Source organism: Gymnogyps californianus, chromosome 19, assembly GCF_018139145.2.
Source record: "Gymnogyps californianus isolate 813 chromosome 19, ASM1813914v2, whole genome shotgun sequence".
NCBI lineage: Eukaryota > Metazoa > Chordata > Aves > Accipitriformes > Cathartidae > Gymnogyps > Gymnogyps californianus.
The window spans coordinates 8300140-8319896 of NC_059489.1; the positions used below are offsets into that span (position 1 = coordinate 8300140).

A 19757-nucleotide genomic window follows, 5' to 3' on the forward strand; every position below is an offset into this window, starting at 1 on the left:
GAGAGGGGATTTTTGCAGCAACATCAGCAGTTACTCGACCAGCGGTTCAGGTGACTTTGTAGCAGGATAGCAAGGGACGGGGCCTCTCCCCCTCAGACACAAAGCAGCGAGCTCAGGCCAAGGAGACCTCACCCAAAGGGAGAGGGTCAGGGAGCGGCTGCATTTCACAAACCTGTTCACCCTCGGCGCGGTTTGGGTGAGCCCGGGAAGCGAGAGCCCGGCGCGAACCTTTGCTGTAGGTGTGTCCCTCCGAACCGCTGCGTGATCAGCTCCCGGAGCACCGAGTCCCTCCACACCAAAGCCTCCGAGTGCCAGGGCCGGAGGGGTGGCTGGGGCAGGTCCCGGGAAGAGAAGGGACTGCAGCAGTGACCCAGGTTTCCGAGCTGGGCCGGACAGGCAGCTGCAGCCCGCAGCGCTGCCCAGCGCTTCCTCAGTTCGGAGCAGGGGTGGGAGGAGAAGGCAAAAGGAGCCACCGAGAGCTGCGGCTGCTCCTGCCTCAGCCCCAGCAAAGCTCAGAGCACACAGGCTGCTGCTAGCCCACCTCTGCCCAGCAGCTTTCAGCATCGCTGTCTGCTTCCTATTCTGTTCTATTCTTCCTCTTGGAGCTTCCCATTATACACTGGGGGCACCCACCACGCGTTCCTCCCACCCAGATCAGAAAGGGCTGCTCTTTGGCAGACAAACCTACCTCCAGCTGTTCTTATGCTTCAAAACAGCAATCCCGTCCTGAAGAAAAAGAGGAGCAGCCATATACAATCAAGATCACATCAAAACACTCCTGTAAGTGAGCAAACTCCCAGTTTACATCCCCAGCTGAACGCCATGGGGTATTTGTGCCTGTAGCTCTCATGGGGCAGCTGACAAGAGCTATGCAGGAGCACAGACAGCTCTCAGCAGATACATCTTCTCCCAAGAACTAGTTCTACTCACTGCCACTGTACTTGGAGAAGGACTTCCCACACCTAAATTCCAGGCACTACAGCCCTTCACTGCCAGGCGCGCGCGATGCAGGCTGCCAGCCGAACCTGCAGCCACCTCGTCAAGGTAACGCAGCCACAAAGGCCCCGGAGAACTCGCTGCCAATGCTCACCCGGGGTGCCGTCTGTCTGAAGCAGCTTGGATTAGACAGCAACGATTTTTTTTAGCGACACAATACCTTCAGTTTAAAATACCCCCAATTCCTTGTTTTAAAGGAGGCAGAGACTGTTACTTAGGAGCTCCCAAGCCAGACTATTACTATCCCACGTGTCATCTCTCATTCCTCTCTTTGAACTGCCCGGTTTGTCTCATGCTAATCATTTCTCATATGTCCCATTAGTCCCTCAAGACCTATCCATTGTCACTAGACCCCTCGGAGTGCAGGACCAGAAGTGAACAGTGCCCAAGACACAGGCGTATCGCTGATGGTGGGGCTGAGGGCCACGATGTACATCTCATTCCTATTTTAATTGATGCAATGGTACCAGGCACGGCTAGCTCAGCCTGTAATTAACATTCCAGCGCTAAGCCCAAAGATACTCCATAGGAAGTTGACTGAAAGCAACGATCTTGACCATTCTGCTGGAGCTTCCTGTTTGAGGACAATCATGTGGCCTACTTGCCAATTAATTCATGGAAAGAGAGCAAACACTTTAAAGCAAACACTGCAGCCTAATGAAAGAACAGAGCAATCAGGAAGCAGGTTTCCAAGCACCATAAACCTGTGCTCTGCATCTTGCTCCGGCTGTTTCAGGCACAACTGACACTTGGCAGCTCCAGAGGAATGGGTTTGTTCTGTGTGTCACATCAGACACTTCACTTGCCTGCGCTGGTCCCTTAGAACTGCTGCTCTCTGAGCCTCACCTTTGCCATTCCAAGCTCCATCGCAGGGCTAAAAGCCTCAATGAACTTTTGTGAGTCTGGTTTTCATCATACAGGTGACTTGAATAACAGTACTTTTTTTTTTTTTTCCCCTTTTTTTACATTTTTAGATTTTTTCCTAGTGCCCTTCCACATTAAGTCACAGCACTGCTTACAAACCCCACTCTACTCACTATCCATTCACATTACATCAAAACAAATAAGCCAAGTTACCTCGGAGCGTGGTGGATGTTGTTATCTGAGCCTTCAGGCAGAAGATCCTCCTCCAGAACTAAGTGGCCATTCTCCAGGGGTTAGGTAGCCCCAGGTGATGGTGTGACCTTGATCCTCTGAAGGCTTGGGAGGCAGAGTGCTGGGTGTTCTCGATGCTCAACATAAACTACACGCCTCAGAGGTCAGGAATAAAACTTTATTGTTTTCAGATTTCTTATCTGCGTTCAACTAACCAGTTATCTGTCAAAAGATGTTTGACATAAAGAGGCCAATTGCTTTTAGCTTTTTGTAACAGTAACCAACTAGAAAGTGGCCGCAGTACAAGTTCCACTGGAATCAATCCAGGCACCACGTAGATTTGTGGTAGGAAAGCAGAAAGGAGTTTGGCTTGCAAACCAAACAGGAGAACGGTTCTCAAAGTGATTTGATATAAAAGCTGAAAAGGAGAGAGAAGCTCAGATCGACGTACACAGAAAGAGGCACCATGAAGCAGATCAACCAGCTGATGCCTGCGCCGGTTATTGCACGACCTTTCCTTCTCTAAAAGGAAAGAGGCTTTATGGGGAAGAGAAATCTGCCATTCGAGACCATGTTTTCTAGAAATTGTCATCTGAATAAAGAGTCTTCCATGCTTCTTTCAGCTCTACGCTTTCCCTTTCTCTTGTAAAATCCCCCTGGCATCCAGAGGCAAATGGAATTAGCTAGAATACCAGAAATTCCCCTTTTGTTTCTGTGTTGCAAAAATTAAACACAAACAAGAAGTTCCTCCTCCTTCCCTTACCTCTTTCTGAGCACAGAGTCCTCCTGAAAGCTCCTCTGTACTTTGAGAACTCACAAATCAGATCAACTTGGAACAAAGAAGCAAACATTCATATTAAAATAATGGGAATTGTTAATTCCCCCCATTCATCTGACAAGCATCTTGCATGGAAAATTCCCAGGACAACAACAATGCGATCATTTAAAACCGTTCGTCTGCTGCCACCCCTAGTAACTCCAATGCCTAAAAATGGAGAAACAACGCAAAGTCCAGACAACCGGGGCAGAAGAGTTAAGGCAGCTAGCACAAACTGCTGCTTCACCTGCCAGCTACAGACTGAGTGAAAACGCAAACATTGCTGATGGAAACTTCCAAATACTTTATTTAGGAACAGTTCTGCCCATGTGCTGTGGGGTTTTTTCCTGTTTAAATGATCATGATTATGAAATTACCCGCATTTTGAAAGTGCCTATCACCAGAGCACCTGGGCGCTTTATTAAAAAAAAAAAAAAAAAGCTGTCTGGCATGACAGAGAAGATGTATCACTCAAGAACCGACTGGTCTCCTGTTGCTTATTCCTCATTTCAGGTGTATCTACTGACCGAGGATGAGGAAAAAAGCAACAAATGAGCTCCAGAAAAAGATCATCTTGTTTTCAGGCAAGGTTTAGAACAGAGACAAAACAAACATTGAGAGACCCAACTTCCCATGAAAAGCAAGTAGCTATTTCTAAAGCCACCCATGAAGCTAGTTTCCCAGGAAAAGCCTTGTAGGAATAGGTTCTATACTGTATTTAGGTATTTAACAAAACGTGTATCAATAAAGAAGGATCCTATTGGCCCAGAATACAAATTCAGGTTATACTCCACCGCAGCTGGGGGAACCATTAACATTTGGTAAGGTATTTGCCATCCTTATCGATAAGAGGCTCTGTTTTGTCATTTCTGAGTGTTACATTTTTAAAAAATAGAGACTTCTGGGAGTCAAAAGGGAAGGAGAAGTTAGCCCCCTTGGCTACTGTTTCATAGCCTTCGTGTAGGCAGCCTCACCTTGCTGGTTTAGTTCTGCATCTACTTTTGCCTCTGTTTCCCCATCACACCCAGATTTCTAGACCAAAATACCAAATTACAGTGTCAAATAATGGGGCGGAGGGAGGAATCGAATTGTACCTCTGCCCTGGTCCATGGCAAGTAGATGTGTACCGGCCCTGAACAGGCCACTGGTCACAAAGCAAGCTCCAACTTCTCCAAGCAGAATGGAATTTCTCTGTGCTCCAGATTATTTTCAGCTATTTATAGTGTACATATGTTTCTGAATAGATGTTTGTCTTTAATACACTGGGAGAGAATGTAAGTGCACAGACATATACACAGAACACAGGGAAGAAGATGGTAAAACTTCCCTCTTTTCCCAGGTGCAGATATTTGTGTCCTAGAACCTCTTGGAGCTTCTCCTTCAATACAGAATAAAACCTCTGTTCCTCAGGGGGTCCTGGTTAACTTTTGAATCCAAAGATGCCCTTTATATATCCTGTGAGACCACTCTTGGCCTTCTGCTCCACCTTGTCCTCCAGAGGTGGGAAAGCAACATGATTAAGGGCCAGGTCAAAGAACAAGGGTTTGCATGGAATGGGCTGGAAGCCCGGAGGGAAGTGCACGAGGCTGACTTGCTTGCTGACAAGAGAAGGATCCAGACAGAAAGTCTCAAACCGTTCCGAGAGTGGCTGAAAGAGACCAGTGCAGAAACACAAATTAAACACATGTCAAATCAAAGCTGACAAGGGTCAAACAAGCAAAGAGGATTAAGCAGCAACTGAGACAACAGAAGCTGAAGTTCCCTTGTGTGACATCTTGGGCCCTTGAAAATGATTCAGACCCCTGCCAAAGCATAGCTGCACTATCTCTGGAAAACCTTCCCATGTGCAGACAGAAAGCTAAATAAAAAAAAGAAGATGCCACACTAGAAGCTGCAAGCACCTGCCTGGCTCCTACCCAAGGAACCCCACTCTGTCAGCCACCTTCAGGACTTCCAGAAGGAAAACAAGCCCAATAAAATCACTTAATACACTACTCATGGCCAAACTCCAATCAGCATGACATTTCTTGAGTTGTAAGAGACACTCAGGTAACAGGTTAAAAGTCAAGTTCATTAAGAACACTACTGGAATTTGCCTGAGCTCTCAGCTCTTACCTTGCCATCCTTGACCTGAGATGGAGACTCAGTCTCATGAGTATCATTCGCATCTGCAAAATTGAAGAAAGAGTGGTAAGAATAACAGGCTAGATCTTGGCGTAAACTAAGACTGTCTCAGGAGTCAGCTGTCCTCTAAGCTTAGCTATGAACCCTGCTTTCTGGGATACGCAAGACAGTATTTTCAGGAGAATCAACTTGCTTTCTAGACTAAGAGGATCACACATACTCATCTACAGCCAACACAGCTCTCCAGTGATGGAGAGCTTCTCCTTCACACTGTCGTGAGAAGCTCCTGAAAGAAGCACAGATTTTGAGTTAAGCACAAAGCAGCAGATGATGAGAAGACCCCAGTGGGGTCTGTTAAAACGACATTAAGGCAATAAAAGACAAGGCAATCCATTACTTATCTTCCATTTCCAGCAGCAGGCACAGCAAAAACAGCAGCCCAAGAAACCAAAGTTCATCCATTCCCCCAAAGTTCCCCTAACCTGGTCGACACTGACAGAGAGCAGAACATCGCTGCTCTCCCCTTTCTCAGTCGTTCTCCAAGATAGGCAAAACTGGGATGAGTAAAGCCAACTTGTTTGCAGCAAAAAAATTAAATGCTAAACAGTGTTCTGTGCAGGTCACCAAAACAGGTACACATCCTCATGAAGTGTTTTCGCATCTCTGGGCAGGGAGCAAGATGCCAAATGTCTAGCTGTTCGTTGCCTAGCTGCACTACACACAGCTAGAAGCAGCCAGAACTGGGGGGAAAAAAAACGTTTTCTAGAGCCTACACAGACGTCCTGGTTTCGTCTGGGACAGAGTTAACTCTCTTCTTAGTAGCTGGTACAGGGCTGTGTTTTGGATTTAGTGTGAGAATAATGTTGATAACGCACTGATGTTTGAGTTGTTGCTAAGTAGCGCTTATCTTAAGCCAAGGACTTTCCAGTTTCCCATGCTCTGCCAGCAAGCAGGTGTGCAAGGAGCTGGGAGGGAGCACGGCCGGGGCAGCTGACCCGAACTAGCCAAAGGGGTATTCCATACCATGGAACGTCATGCCCAGTGTGGAAACGGGAGGGAGTTGGCCGGGAGGGGTGGATCGCAGCTCTGGCATCGGTCAGCAGGTGGTGAGCAATTGCATTGTGCATCACTTGACTTTTCTTGGGTGTTATTTCCTTTTTTGTTGTATTCCTTTTCATTACAATTATTATTATTATATTATTAGTATTATTCTTACTTAGTAAGGTATTTTATTTTACTTTAGTTATTAAACTGTTCTTATCTCAACCCACGAGTTTTACTTTTTTTTCCTCCTCCCCACCCCACTGGGAGGCAGGAGGGGGAGGCGGCTGCGTGGTGCTTCGTTGCTGGCTGGGGTCAAACCACGACAATAGATCACAGTAAAGCCGAAAAACATTTGGAACTTCAGAAATTAAATAAAAGGAACAAAATAGCTGCAAGGGCATTATTCAAGAAACATTAGAGCTCTAGCATAATTGTGCAACTCACCTAATATAGCTGCTGCTTGCAAGGAGTATTTCTCTGCATTGACTTGAGTGATCAGATCCTGAACATCAGGCAGCTCCTAGGTCATTAAAGAAAATCATTTGAGAGCCTGAAATGTGCCAGTTTAAGAGTCAGGGCAAAGGTAAAACCTGACAAAGTAAGAGCTAAGAAATTAAGTCCTAGCGTTGATAAGCCTTCCCAGAAAAGGAAAAGCTACAGTACAGTCCTTCAGGCACTACAGAAGTTGTGTAACAGAAAACACACATGTGAGGAAAAAGTGGTAAATTGTTATGGAGTTGTTACAGCAAGTCTGCCTCTCCTCTAAAGCAAGTGGCCAGTTGAAGTGTTTCCACGTCACTAGAAAGTCTCTACTATAATGTGTCAAGAAGTCACACTTGTATTACTCTTCTCCCTACTTGAGGATCAGTCTTGAATCGTAATGGCCTGGCACCTAATGGACAATAAATACCGGGACAGAGCTTTTTCATAAACTTCAGCTCCCTTCTACACACAGGATTGGGTTCCTACCTTCAAGCTGTTCGTATAAGCTCCAGCTCCTGACTGAACTTCACGGGCATATTTCAGCACCCTTTCGTATAAAACAAGAGCTTCACTCCATTTCTTTACCAGGACATAGGACTGTGCTATGAAGAAACACCTGCAACAGTAAAGAGTGGATCCTTGACATGTTTGTTATCCATAGCTTTTGCCAACTCAAATGACTGATAACAGGAGATATTATTAAGTAGCACTGGCCAGCTTCCCCTTAGCATCCAGTTGTCATTTCACAAAAGGGCAGAGGAAACTGTGTCAAAGTCCTGTACGTCACACAGAGCTTTGGAATAACAACCTTTGAAGATGTAACGCCTGCTAAAGAAAACCTGGCTGTTTCTCAGTCACCTGTAAGCTTTGTACACAAGTGTCTTCAATCCAATCTCTTTTTGGAAGTTCTTGTCCTCTTCTAGGCCAGGAAGCTGTGTCAGTTCCACGAGGTTCTGTGCAAAAGAGAGTCAGAGTAACAAATGCAGGCGTTGTTTTCCTCTGGAATCTGCTGGAGTAAGAGAAAGCTGCCCCTTTTAACAAGTCAACAGTACACTCCCATGGAAATAGTTTCCAGTTTTCTAATTATCAGTATGCTAACCTCGTGAAGGACACTCATTGAAACTTGTGCAAGTTTGCCCTCAGGACAGATTTCCTGACACAAACAGGAATTAGGACAAAGACTCCTCAGATTTCACATGAAGTAATTCTTTCATAAGGCATTTCCCTTTCCCATTCACAACTGCTTCAGCTACAGGCTCCCACAGTTAATAGAAAATTTATGCGAGAAATTGAGAAACTGCTTAAGAAGAACAAGTACATTTTAAGTATTTTTAGCTGCTACTTTCTCTGGGCAGCAGAAACTAAGGCAGCTATCAGGGTGCTGCATAAAACAGTCAGAAAAACTATTTTAAAACTGCATTAGTGTACAACCAAGGGCACCCATTCTAGCAGCACTTTCTGTTCACAACTAGAAGGGGATTTTTTTTGTAGTTTCATGTAGATCCTGAGCATCTTCAACAAGGTAACTGTAGGTACTCAGTTGCTCTTCAGACTTCACGAGCAGTTCAACTGCACTGCTATATTTTCTACAATAACCTTTTGTACCAAAGTTCTCCAGTTAGTATGAAGAACTAGATCTGTTTTCCCAGCATTACCTGCAAAATGATATCGTAAAGACGGATCAGGTCCTGAGGCCGTGGTGTGCGCTTGCCATCCTCCTCTGACCGCTGCTGCTGCAGCAGTGCCTTCTGCAGAGACTTTGCCATGCTCTCATTGCGCTTGATGGCTGTTGACAGCTTGATGTAAGTCAAATAACTAAAAAGATAAAATACCATTAGTAGACTGTCAGAGCTATTCAGACATTACTCTTTGTTCTGAACAAACTCCTCCCCCCAGTCTAAGCTGATATTAGTAGGGAAAAAAAACCATCTGAAAGGTCAATGTGAGAGTCTTAAGTAAAATGTTTTCAAAGCTGCATGAGTCAGATCCTTATCTATACAGTCATCCTTTGAGACCTGAGAGGCCCAGAACAAAAACCCCATAAACCAAAAACAAACAAGAATAAAATCTTGACATAAGAGCATGACTTCTTCACACTAGTACAGGCAGCAATGTTCGCCTATTACCTGTGTAAGTACTGGATGTTGGACACCTTCCCAGAATCATTTTCCAGAGAGTGTTCCCGCTGCTTCTGCGGAAATGAGGGACAAAACACTGTATGATTTACTTAAAACTGGCAGCCGAGGGAAGAAAACATCAGAAACAACTCAAGGTTTGGGTAAACCAGGGAAGTTATAACAGAATTCCAGGCAAAAGAATGAGGGCTTCTACACTGCTATTCACCCTCTCCAGTTCTGAAGAGAATAAAATCAAAGGTGATAGACTCTTTTGCAGCTTTTTATTAAAGAAATCCCAGCCACTTTTACTGTTAAGCAAGTTTAACAATAACAAATCAGTCCCAAAGAAACGCTATGTTGTTGAAAGTAGAAACACCTATGTTTGCTGCTTACCTGGTCTGGTTTCAGATCTTCCCGAACAGCCTGAATGGCATCTCTACACTCACTGAGTAAAGATTCAAACAAACGTTCCTTTGTCTCCTCATTTTCTGCCTAAGAGCAAAGGAAAGTTAAGACAGATATCTATTAGAAATTTTTGTATTTTGCATCCCATGATGCAAGAATTAACTGAGTTTCTCCCAAATTATGGCTTCACGATCCATGGGTAGCTAGAACTCCAATCTGTACCTGTCTGCAATATGTTCTAGGGGGCAAACTGCTAGAAATTGCGGGGAACATGGTCAGTGCTGAGAATTTAGCAGCACCGAAGGCCTAGCACACACGGCTCCGATCGCCTCATCTCTGCAACAGCTACCTTCCCAGCAACTCCCTTCCCTTCCAGGATGGCAGCCACATTGCTCCGAGAACAGCTGAGGTTGGACTGCACTGTGGGAAAGGCCCAGCAACAGAAGAAGAGCTGAGCGTTACTGAACTGGCAAACTACCAACGTAGACTGCTCTTGTTATGCTGATTTAACTTTTCTCATGTGGTAAGAACATGTAGATGATTATCTTTTCTACACTCCCACTCTAGTAATGCTCCCAGTGGCAATAATTTGCTTGTTTGAATCATTTTTTAAAGTAAGCCTGTATTTTAGTAGCAGGAGTGACTGAGTGCTTTTCTGCTGTCACCACAAGTTTTGTCAAAAAATGAAGCAGCTTTTGGCCTTCTGCCCCAAAGCCCAAATTTGAAAACAAGTTTTAAAAAACAAGTTGAAGCCTGATCTCTGCCTAATGGACTGGTAAATCATGTACCCAATTAAACAATGCACCCAAAACCAAACTCAACTTCCATTCAGGTGACTGAGAAGGTAACCAGATGGGGATCGCAAGACTCTTACTGATTGAGTAAGAAAAAACTGCCCAGAAACAAACCTCAACCTTAGCAATCAAAGGAGAGATTAAAGTGTGTCAGCACTGTGTTATACCACTTCCATGTCATGTAATAGCATAAGATGAACTTTGCTGCAACAAATTTGCAATTGTCCAAATGAATAAAAAAACTGTCTAAAAACATGCTCACTTGCTTATCTTCTGTAGAGCTCTACAGTCTCTGCTTCTCCTCTTCTCAGGTTTGCAAACCCATTAAGGAATGTTATTTTTACTCCCTCACAAAGCCTCAGGTGTCTTGACCTGAGATGAAGGCGGTTTTTTGGGTTTGGGTGTTTGGTTTTGTTTTTTTTTTTTAAGATTTGCTGCAAGAATTTTTAAGGTGGGACTAACTACTGAGAATAACCAGAGACGAGTCTGACAGCATTCTCAACCTCACCCAGAGGAGCACAGCAATTTCACTGTATGCACAAAAATGAAAACAGACATGGCCAGATCATCAGTCAAGCACAAACAGGGAAAGGGCTGGGCCGTGCAATGAAACAAAGGCTTTCCTTTCTAAGGTTAAGCTATGCATAAATACACATATGTTCTGATGTGGGAGATACCAGATCATAAAACTGAGATACAAGTGCTACGGCTGGTGATTCAAGCATCCTGATAGAACAGCACAGGGTCATCTTAAAGGGATCAAGGGAACCGATCCCACTGAACCCACTTCGGAAAGTCTAGGAGTGCTCACTTCTATTTTTTTCTTTGTTCTAAAACATTGTGTATCATCTCAGGAAAGTTATTACCACCCATTTTTGTTACAGTCCTAGTTACCAGAGATGACCACAGAATCCTTGAGGCAATACCAGATAGGAGCACACTTCCGTCGCTCTGCCCTTGAGCCTTCTCACTTCTACGTGGTTAGAGTCAACGGGCCCTTGAAGTCATGCACTCAAGTCTACAAAAGGGCTGACATAAGTAATTTTAAACTTGGATTCATATTTCAGTTTGGCTTATTTGTTCTGTTTCTCCCCTTACCAATAAGACTCTGAAGGCAATAGTATAATTGCGCTGAGAATCTCCATTTTTACACAACACACACATTTGTGTTTGCTTCTAATCAAACCCTGAAGAGCACTACTGTTATGTTAGGGTTTCAACTTAGTGAAGACTAGCAGAAAGGTGCCAAAGATCCCAGGAACCACAATGCATTTAGCTGAAGCTGGATGCCCATCACAGCTGACACAGCAACTGCAGAACTGCTTTCAAAAGGCCAAGTTTTAGCCCTCTGGGAATGTAAATACTGCTGCTGAGCTCTCACCATTACTAGTTGTGATCTGGTACCACAAAAATCCTCTGTTTATTCAGAGCTTCCAAGGAACACAAAGCAAGACGAAAACAAATTCAGATCGCTGTTCTACCGCAACTTTATGGAACAAAGAGGGCAACTAAACTGAAAAGGTCCAACTGCTAGGCCGGCAGCATGGAAATTAAATGAGGGAACATTGAACTCTAAGCTGCACTTCCACCTGCTGGCCATATTAATGTACTACCTACAAAAAAAAAATTCAGCAACATACAATTCATAACAAGACTGGTTAACACTGATGTTTCCTACTCAGCCATATCCTGTTTATTCTACTCACACTATCTTAACACTATCTCCTGCTCTTGCCTGCTTGCCTTATACCTCTGTAGGGTTTTCATTTTATCGTTTAAATTTCTATTTATCACCTTTACTCTCCTGGTGATAAATGGTTTCTGATGCTGCAAAAAGCCCATCTTTAGTGGCAACAATTGTTACTAAAGATCCTTTCACTGCCTTTTCAAACAGCAAAGGTGCTGTATGCAGCCACTGGGAAGCAGAATACACCATCTGGGCACCATTTCCAAGGAAAAAGCCCCATGTGGAAGACTTGGCTGCAATACTAAAGACATGCGTAGTATGTGCCACTGCAAGTGTTTCAGAACTGTGACATCCGAAATTGATTTACATCCTGACATTTAGCAATCCTCTTCCTGCTTTTGAGGATTTGCCTAAGTCAAGAAGAGAATACTATAAATCTCACAGCACCAGCTTCACTGGCAAATTGCTTTTTGTTGCTGAAAAAACATGATCGATACATATCTTTTTTCTTTTGGTTGCTCTGAAGTTGGAGCATTTGAGCAAGATACTTAAAGAAATTAGAACAGTAATTCAAAACCAGTTACTCTTAAAATTGTAACCTTCATTTCCAAGTGATTTACAAATAATAATGGTTATCACCCTGCCACTGAAAGGTAGTGCTTCTGGGCAGCACAGAGTGTTCCAAAAAGCAGTAACACTCAGAACAGATCTCTCAGACTACCACTTAGTAGATTGTGGGAGCTATCCCCAACTGACACTTCAGCTTTGGGTTACAGTCAATATTCCCACTGTTAGTTTTAGCCTTCCAACCTGAAATTTAACAAAAAGATTATTCAAAAGCTTTTAGTCCAGGTATCATGTATTATCTTGCACATTGAAGGAAAGAGGACAGTTAGAACACCGGCACCAGAGACGGCTTCTGGGTTACCTGAACAATTGCTGCTTCGTTGTCGGCCAGCCCCAGCAAGAAGATCCTCACTTTGTCTATCTTCACTGGAACAGTTCTTCCTCTCCACTCCACCTCGCTCATCGTGGCTGCCTGCTTTGCTCGAGTTTGGGTAATCAGCGCCTGTAGAGAACAGACTGAACTTATGAGCTTGAACTTTAAGGTATCCAAAATTGAACCTTTCAAACTCACATTAGACTTGACTATTTTGAAATCAAAGGGCTTTTTAGGAACGTGTGGTTTCCCATAGAGCCCAGGCTTCCTTGCTCTCCTCTGCTATATTTTGGCTCTTGAATGGTGTGCTGCAGCAATATTTAATGCTCAATAGTGTGATAATGAGTGTTTCAACCCGAAGCATGCAAATAAGTTACCTCCAGTTTTTCTGCAAGAAGACCTTCAGTGCCACCAGACCTCAGTCTCATCTGCATCAATTCATTCATAGCAGACTGGTCGCCTGAGAGAATTAACAAATCAAGATCACATTTCCATCTGAGTTCACAAATTATTTTAATATAGAAAAGCTAATCAATAGATTTTCTACTGGCAATTTTGGGACAAAGGGAATAAATTTGCAATTTCATTCTGACTTCATAAGCAAACCGCTGCAAACTGGTATTTTGTCTTTTTACACAAAACCACATGCATTGTTGCAAAATGAGTATATTTCTCCACTGCTAAACTGACCCAGAATGGGTGCAGAATTTGCCCAAAATATTATGGACTCACTGCAATGTCACTTACACCAGTATTTAACTATCAAGTCAATATTCCTTTCTTGTGAACAAGCCTTGCTCTTTGTTGGAGACTAGGTACCCCCCCTTTCCTTACCAATATTATAGGCACAGTAGCGAATGTTGGGTGAGATCTCTTCCACACGCTGGTTATACAGTACAGCTTGTTCTTCTGTGAAAGCATTGGCCAGTTTTTCATATATGGTCCTACAGCAAAGAATAAATGTTAACACTGCAGGATGTGTTGTTTTGTGAGGTGCTATCTTAAGGGAAGAGTTTGTATCTCTACTCTGGAGGATGCTATTTCTTCAGTAGTACCTCCCAGTTAAGTGCACAATTAACTAAAAAAATCACAGAGTTGCTGTATATACAGTATATAAACTTACTAGACTAATCCAGTACTATTTACTAAATGAAGCTGGTGAAGTGGGGGAACTCACTTGCATTTGTTGAAAGCCTCCATTGCTGCCTTCCACTCCTGGTGTTCAAAACGAAGCATTCCTGTGAGGTAAGCCATGTACGCCTGCAGACAGCGCAAGAGCAAGTTAATTTCCCCAAGATCAACAGCCTAGTTTGTACAACCTTTAGTATGAAGGCTGCTGCGACGCCTACAGTAAATGATTAAGCCTTGCCCTTTTCATCTGGTCTTCCCACAGAAGACAATTGATTTGGATTACGGCTTACTAGCTACCTACCTTTTTTTCTTTTAACTGACATTGCTACATTTCTAAGGAGATTAAAGCAAAGATGTTTCTTGCTTGTTATGCAATCAACATGGCCTGCTGATGCCACAAAACTCTTTTTTTGTTTTCCAGCAATAAGCTACAAAATAGCAGTTTTAATTAACTGAGTACTGCAGCCCCTTGTTCAAAGAGGCTGGTGTCACAACACAGCTGCTTTCTGTGTCCCAGGAACCGAAGCCGCAAGTCTTGTGTTCTAGGTGGCTACTTTAGGGCATTTAACAAATAGGTAACTCAACAGATAAGCATAGTTTCTTAGGCTGTGTTGCACCATCTTAGCCTCTCTCAATTCTTTTTACTTTTATTAAACGTACTGCTCTTCAAAGCAAGGACAATCATTTGATACACTTAATCAACTTCTAAACACCAGGTCCTCATCTTGGCTAGTGCCACTGGTTATTTCTGCAGTTCCAGCAGCTGCATTAACAGTAAGCCCAAGCTATTCAAAGGGCGACATTATGCAGTTTGAGAATCAGTCAATTTTCATTATCCGTTGCTAGATGAGAATAATGTCTTCACCCCAAATCCAAAGGTTTCTTGTTCAGCTTTTGCTGTAAAACAAGATCAAAGTATCAGTGGTTACCTGAGCTTCCAGCTTTGTTTTGGCATCCACTCGGTTACTTTCACACAGTCGCTCCAGCTCCTCAGCATGTTTCACAGCTTTGCGCAGGCGAGAAAGCAAGTGAAATCGTTTGCGAGGCTCTGTGTTTGCTTCCTGTTTCAGCTGCATGGCATAACTCCAGGCTCTCTCTGCATCCATCAGAATCAATAACAAATACCTACAGGGCAGAGGAAGATTAATGAAAAAAAATAATGACATTCAAACAAGTATTACCACATCACCACTAGTTCTTTGCCATGTGATCTGCAAAGTTTGGTGACAAAAATTCAGCTTGGTTAATAAGAGATAGATGCTTTTATTTCTTAACATTCTAAGCACACAAAGTCGTATTAATCCTAACTGTTTTCTACTGCATTTCTCACTACAGAAATGTAATTACCCAGCTGAGGAAGAGAATCTGGTATCATTCTGTAGCACCACAGACATTGCAAAGACAAGGGATTTATGATTTTAGGTCGCTCTTCAAACTGGTTCAATATAGGTAAACATGTCTGTTTTCCCATCAGCTAATGCTATAATGCTTCTGGCTTTTTAACAATACAGGTGAAGACAGCATCATGTTTTCTTTTCCCCACAAGAAAAGACAAGACAGCAGACATTTCAAGTGTTTCTAAAAGATGGGAAACGAGCCCAAGATCGTGGCTATTCTCCACATATTCTATCAGACAAGCATTCTGCCAAATTTTGAAAATCTAAGTAAAACTTGCAATCCAGTATTTCTGTTCAAAGGGAAGGGATTATGTCTCCAACCACAACCTTGCTGGCTACACCATTTACGTTATCAGCATTCACATGGCTACCTCGCAACAGATCTGAATGAGCATTTCCTCTTTAATATCAGAGTAAGTTACTGATTATGAAAAGAACCCATTTTAGCAACTATGAGGGAAGAGAACGAACTGGCTGTTGCTGCTCCCTCTTCTCCCACTTGTTCACATGATGAAGCAGGATCTGAGCAGTGCCTCTTCCCCCTGCACTGCAGCCTGAACTTTCATCTTTTATTAATATCAACAACACACATCTCTGAAAAGAAACCTTTCTGAGTATATTGTACAGAACAGTCTTCCACCACACCCACATGAAAATAAATTACTGGAATGAAAGAAACTATTCACTAGTATACTGAATGCTCAATTCCATCCGGCGACTGTACCTGTTGTCTGAGAGAATCTCTTCAGTTACTTTCTTCCCAGTGAACTTGTGCCTGTTCCCCATCTTGAAGTTGAGAGTTTTTCGGAGCCGCCTTAGCCTACGGGAGCAATAACCCCTAAAGAAAAGACGACCACAGTCAGTGGGAAGAACAACTTTGTTTCTGTTTACTGCTCTTTCCAACCACAAAAAGAGGACTAAAGGCTGTGACAGGCAACATTTTAACAACTAAGAACTCCTTATATGACATACCGTAAGAGGTAGTTCAGAAACTACCTGTAAACCACTGGTTAATAGAATACAAGAAAGGTAAGAAGACATGTAATAATTCCTGATCTTGAAAAATCAGAATGATGTTCTCCTTACTGACTACTTGCTTTATGTGTGTTTATTGAACACTCAGTTCTGGAAGAGTATAGTGATTATCAGTGAGGTGTTAACGAACAAGCTCTCAAAGGGCAACGGAGAAACAAGAGCCAGTCTGTATCCTCCTAAATGCAACAGTCACAGCACATTCCATCTAATGAAAAAAGCGTACATCACTTCACATGAAGCAATCTGTCAAGGGTTATTTACTTGGCAGATCGTTTTTGTTGCCTGCTACAGTGGGTTTACATTTTAAATGAAGTAAGCCAAGTCACACTAGTAACTCCAAGACATGCACAGTGTTTACTAACCTGTACCTCTGGAAGTCTCCGTGTCGTAAACCGTGCTGCTGCTGTGACTCCTTCACAATCTGAAGGACTGCGATTTGCGTTAAGGCAGATTGACAGTACAGTCTGTTACCAGTTCTTTGTTCTACCCCAAAATAACGGAAGGGAACTCTACAGGTTCCATTAAGCAAATGCACCTTGAACAGAGGGGAACCCAGAAACCTCCTAAAAATGTACAGCTGAGAGAACTGATGGTCCTAAAAGACCTCATGACTCCGCTGCTTACTTCAGAACTTTATGACTGTCATCAAGGCCAGCACTAAGACGTACCACAAGCACGTCCTCTTACAGACAACCACGAGAATCTTGCTGTTACTAGAGCTCATTTCAGGATAATAAGCTATGCCAACAGACATATCTAGGCTAATATAACTGACTGCCCTAGCTACGCTACACCGCCTCCCCAATCATACTTGTGACACAGTTTTGTTGGCAAAACTGAATTAGAGAGAAGCTTTCCTGCCCTTAAACGTCCCATCTCTCAGGAAAAGGACAGAAGTACACTGAGCAGAATCACTGCTGCCTTCCTGACACAGCTGCCACAAACAAACTGCCTTCTGAATACAGAGAACCTCATAAAAAGAGCTTTTGGGAAGTATTTGAGGGGCTTATTTTCTACTCAATTTTTCAACACATTTCTAGTCTTACTGCTTATTACTGTGACAAGTACTCCGTGACAGAACGCACTGGCCTGTGACTTGCGATAGCATCACTCCATGATTTCCATCCAGTCTCTCCATTCCTTAGCATATTTGCTGATTTCTGTGCATCCTGTACTTACTTTATTCACTTAGTTATGCTACCAAATAAAATCATGCTGTATTCTAGTAAATTTACTGATGTTATTCATTCAGTTTACAAGGCAGATTATTTTGTGAAATAAAATCTCCATCATAAACAAGAAATCTCTCTATGTATTTATATCCCAAAATTTCCCTTTTAAGTTTTACCAAGAAGCCTTAAAAAAAACCCCCACAAACCCAAAACCAGACTGTACAATGACCCCATCAAAAGAAACACTATTACTATAGCTAGAGAAAAAGAAACTACCAGACTTTTAAAATTTAAACCAGCAGATGTCTATTAAAGTGTTTTCTTGGAATTACACCTAAAAGAAAGTCTGTTTAGTTTAAGTATTAAAAACCTGCATCAACAGTTATTGCACTGAATTTGTTTGCATTTGTAGAACAAACAAGTCAAACTGCAATGTCTCAACATAGCACTCCTCGTCCTTGCTGTCTACCTAAGATTTTTTTTCAGACTGTCTTTTATCCCGTGCAGTTACTCACTGAATTCATATCCCCTATATGATCTACTTTATCATTGACTTAGGTATTCCTAACATTACCAGGGCAATTACTATGTCTCCATCTTACTCAACAGTTGCTAACTTTACAACACCTACCCTATGCTAAATGGAAAACTGCAACCTTACTTCACTTAGGTTTTCCTCTTACCCAGAAGATAAAACTCAGCTCTATCACAGCTGTGCAGCTGGACTAGTTTCACATGAAAGTTCCACATACAAAAATGCCACGAGCTTTACATGCCACATCAGATTTTAGAAGTGCTAAATCTGGAGGAGCCGGTTTGCCATCACAGCATACCTGTTAAGATTTATTTTATCCACTATTGCCCGCTTCAAGCATTAATATTACCGCCAAAAGATTACTGACAGCCCGCTCTTATCTAAAGCATGCAGCCTAGCGCAGAGTTCTGCTTTGAAGGCTGATGACAGCTGTCACGCGGTTCAGAAGGAGAAGCTGCAAAGGTAAAGAATAAATCCACAATTCAGAGATGCAAAGCCGACTCCCTCGTTTCATCCGAATCAAACCCTCACCGCCAAGGACGGCGCGGGTTAGCCCAGGCCGCCGCACCGACACGCTCACGCCAGCATCGCCCGGCACCTCCGGGGCCCCGACCCCAGGGCTCGCAGCCCGGCTCCCGCCTGAGGCACGGGTCAGCGCGGCCTGGGCGGACCCGCCGCCCTCAGCGCCGCCTCTGCACAGGGGCAGGGGAGTCTCCGCCACCCCGCCCGGCCCTCTCCCACGGGGAAACAGAGTCGGCCGTGCCCGTCCGCCCGGGGCCCGCGAGCCCCCGCGCTCCCCACAGCGGCCGCCACGTCCCCCCGCCGCCCACGGGGCCGGGCCTGCCACGTCCCCCCGCCGCCACCACCGCGGCGCAGGATGCTCTCCAGGCCCAGGCTGTCGCCGAGGCTACCGGCCTGCGGCCCCGCCGGCCTCTCATTCTCCTTGTTCTCCTCCGCGCCGCCACCGCCGCCTCCGCCGCCGCCACCTCCCGCTCCGCCGCGGCTGCCACCGGCGCCCTGCCGCTCCGCCGCCATCTTGTGCCCGGGCCGCCACCGCCGCGGTGCATCATGGGCTAGGGGAGGAGAGGGGCGCGCCGAGGCCATGGCGAGCGCGGCCAGCGCGGCCGCCGCGGGGGCAGACGGGATAGAGGAGGACCCGGGGCGGGGGGGGCTGGCTCCCAGGAGTGGGGATCCGGGGGAGCCCACCCGGGACTGGGGCTCACGCAGGATTTGGATACATCCTCCCCGGCTGGATCGGGCCCCCCTGCTCTTGCCCCCCTCATTCACCCCGGGGCTGACACCCCTCCAGCCCCCCCCGGATTGGGGCCCCCAGCCCCGTCCCCCTCCTCTGCCCCAGGGCTGAACCCCCCCAGCCCCCAAATCAGCCCCCAGGGTCAGCCCTCCCAGCCCTGTCCCCCTCCCCGTATCCCTGCTCAACCCCTGGCTAAAGGGCTGGCTCTGCCTGCTCAGCACCAGCCAGGCAGCTGAAACTCAGTGAAACCATGTCTTTCCCAGTAAAATAAGTGTGGTTTTGGGGCGTAGGTTTGGAGACCCTAATGAAAAGCTGCTCTGCAGGGCTGGCTTTTCACCTCCGTGAGCTGGCTGAACCGACCAGAGGAGGCTCGAGAGCAAATGGTGGCACCTTCATTAACCAAAGCATCCCAGGAAAGGACTGAGGACGTGTCCGTGGCTGCAGCCCCGGGAAGCTGGGAGTCCTTGCAAACCCAGACAGTGCCTGAGCGGAGATGGCTCATGCCAGGCTGCTGAGGGGCAAAGGTGGACATACCCACCCTGGTCCTCAAACACCCCCCAGGTGCCTGTTTCTGGGAGCAGGGACTTGTCGGGCACTGCGGGACCGGTCCCCGTGGGGCAATGCTGTACCTGGCTGGCGCAGGGCTGTCTGTGCTGCTGCGGCAGTCCCACGGGAGCCTCTCCTTCCCTTAGCACCTTCCGGGACACCCCCGAGCGTGCTGGTCTGGACAGCC

The 19757-nt window shown here is 45.0% G+C and overlaps 1 protein-coding gene across 3 annotated transcripts; it reads right to left on the bottom strand.

Moving 5' to 3' along the window:
* Positions 1-3354: 3354 nt before the first annotated feature.
* Positions 3355-18807, bottom strand: SRP68 (signal recognition particle 68). Of its 3 annotated transcripts, XM_050908502.1 has the most exons (17): positions 18789-18807; positions 18654-18743; positions 16428-16494; positions 15755-15868; positions 14563-14758; positions 13680-13762; positions 13337-13446; positions 12880-12962; positions 12491-12631; positions 9070-9168; positions 8686-8750; positions 8215-8374; positions 7418-7512; positions 7046-7175; positions 6521-6596; positions 5024-5076; positions 3355-4556 (listed from the first exon to the last, which is right to left on the bottom strand). In XM_050908502.1, the coding sequence occupies exons 1-17, from the start codon at positions 18805-18807 to the stop codon at positions 4329-4331; spliced, it is 1809 nt and encodes a 602-aa protein (XP_050764459.1). In that variant the 3' UTR covers positions 3355-4328. The 3 variants fall into 3 exon arrangements, with proteins under 3 accessions (XP_050764459.1, XP_050764458.1, XP_050764460.1); XM_050908501.1 differs by having other exon boundaries at positions 18654-18807; XM_050908503.1 differs by lacking the exon at positions 15755-15868 and having other exon boundaries at positions 18654-18807.
* Between the last annotated feature and the right edge of the window lie 950 nt (positions 18808-19757).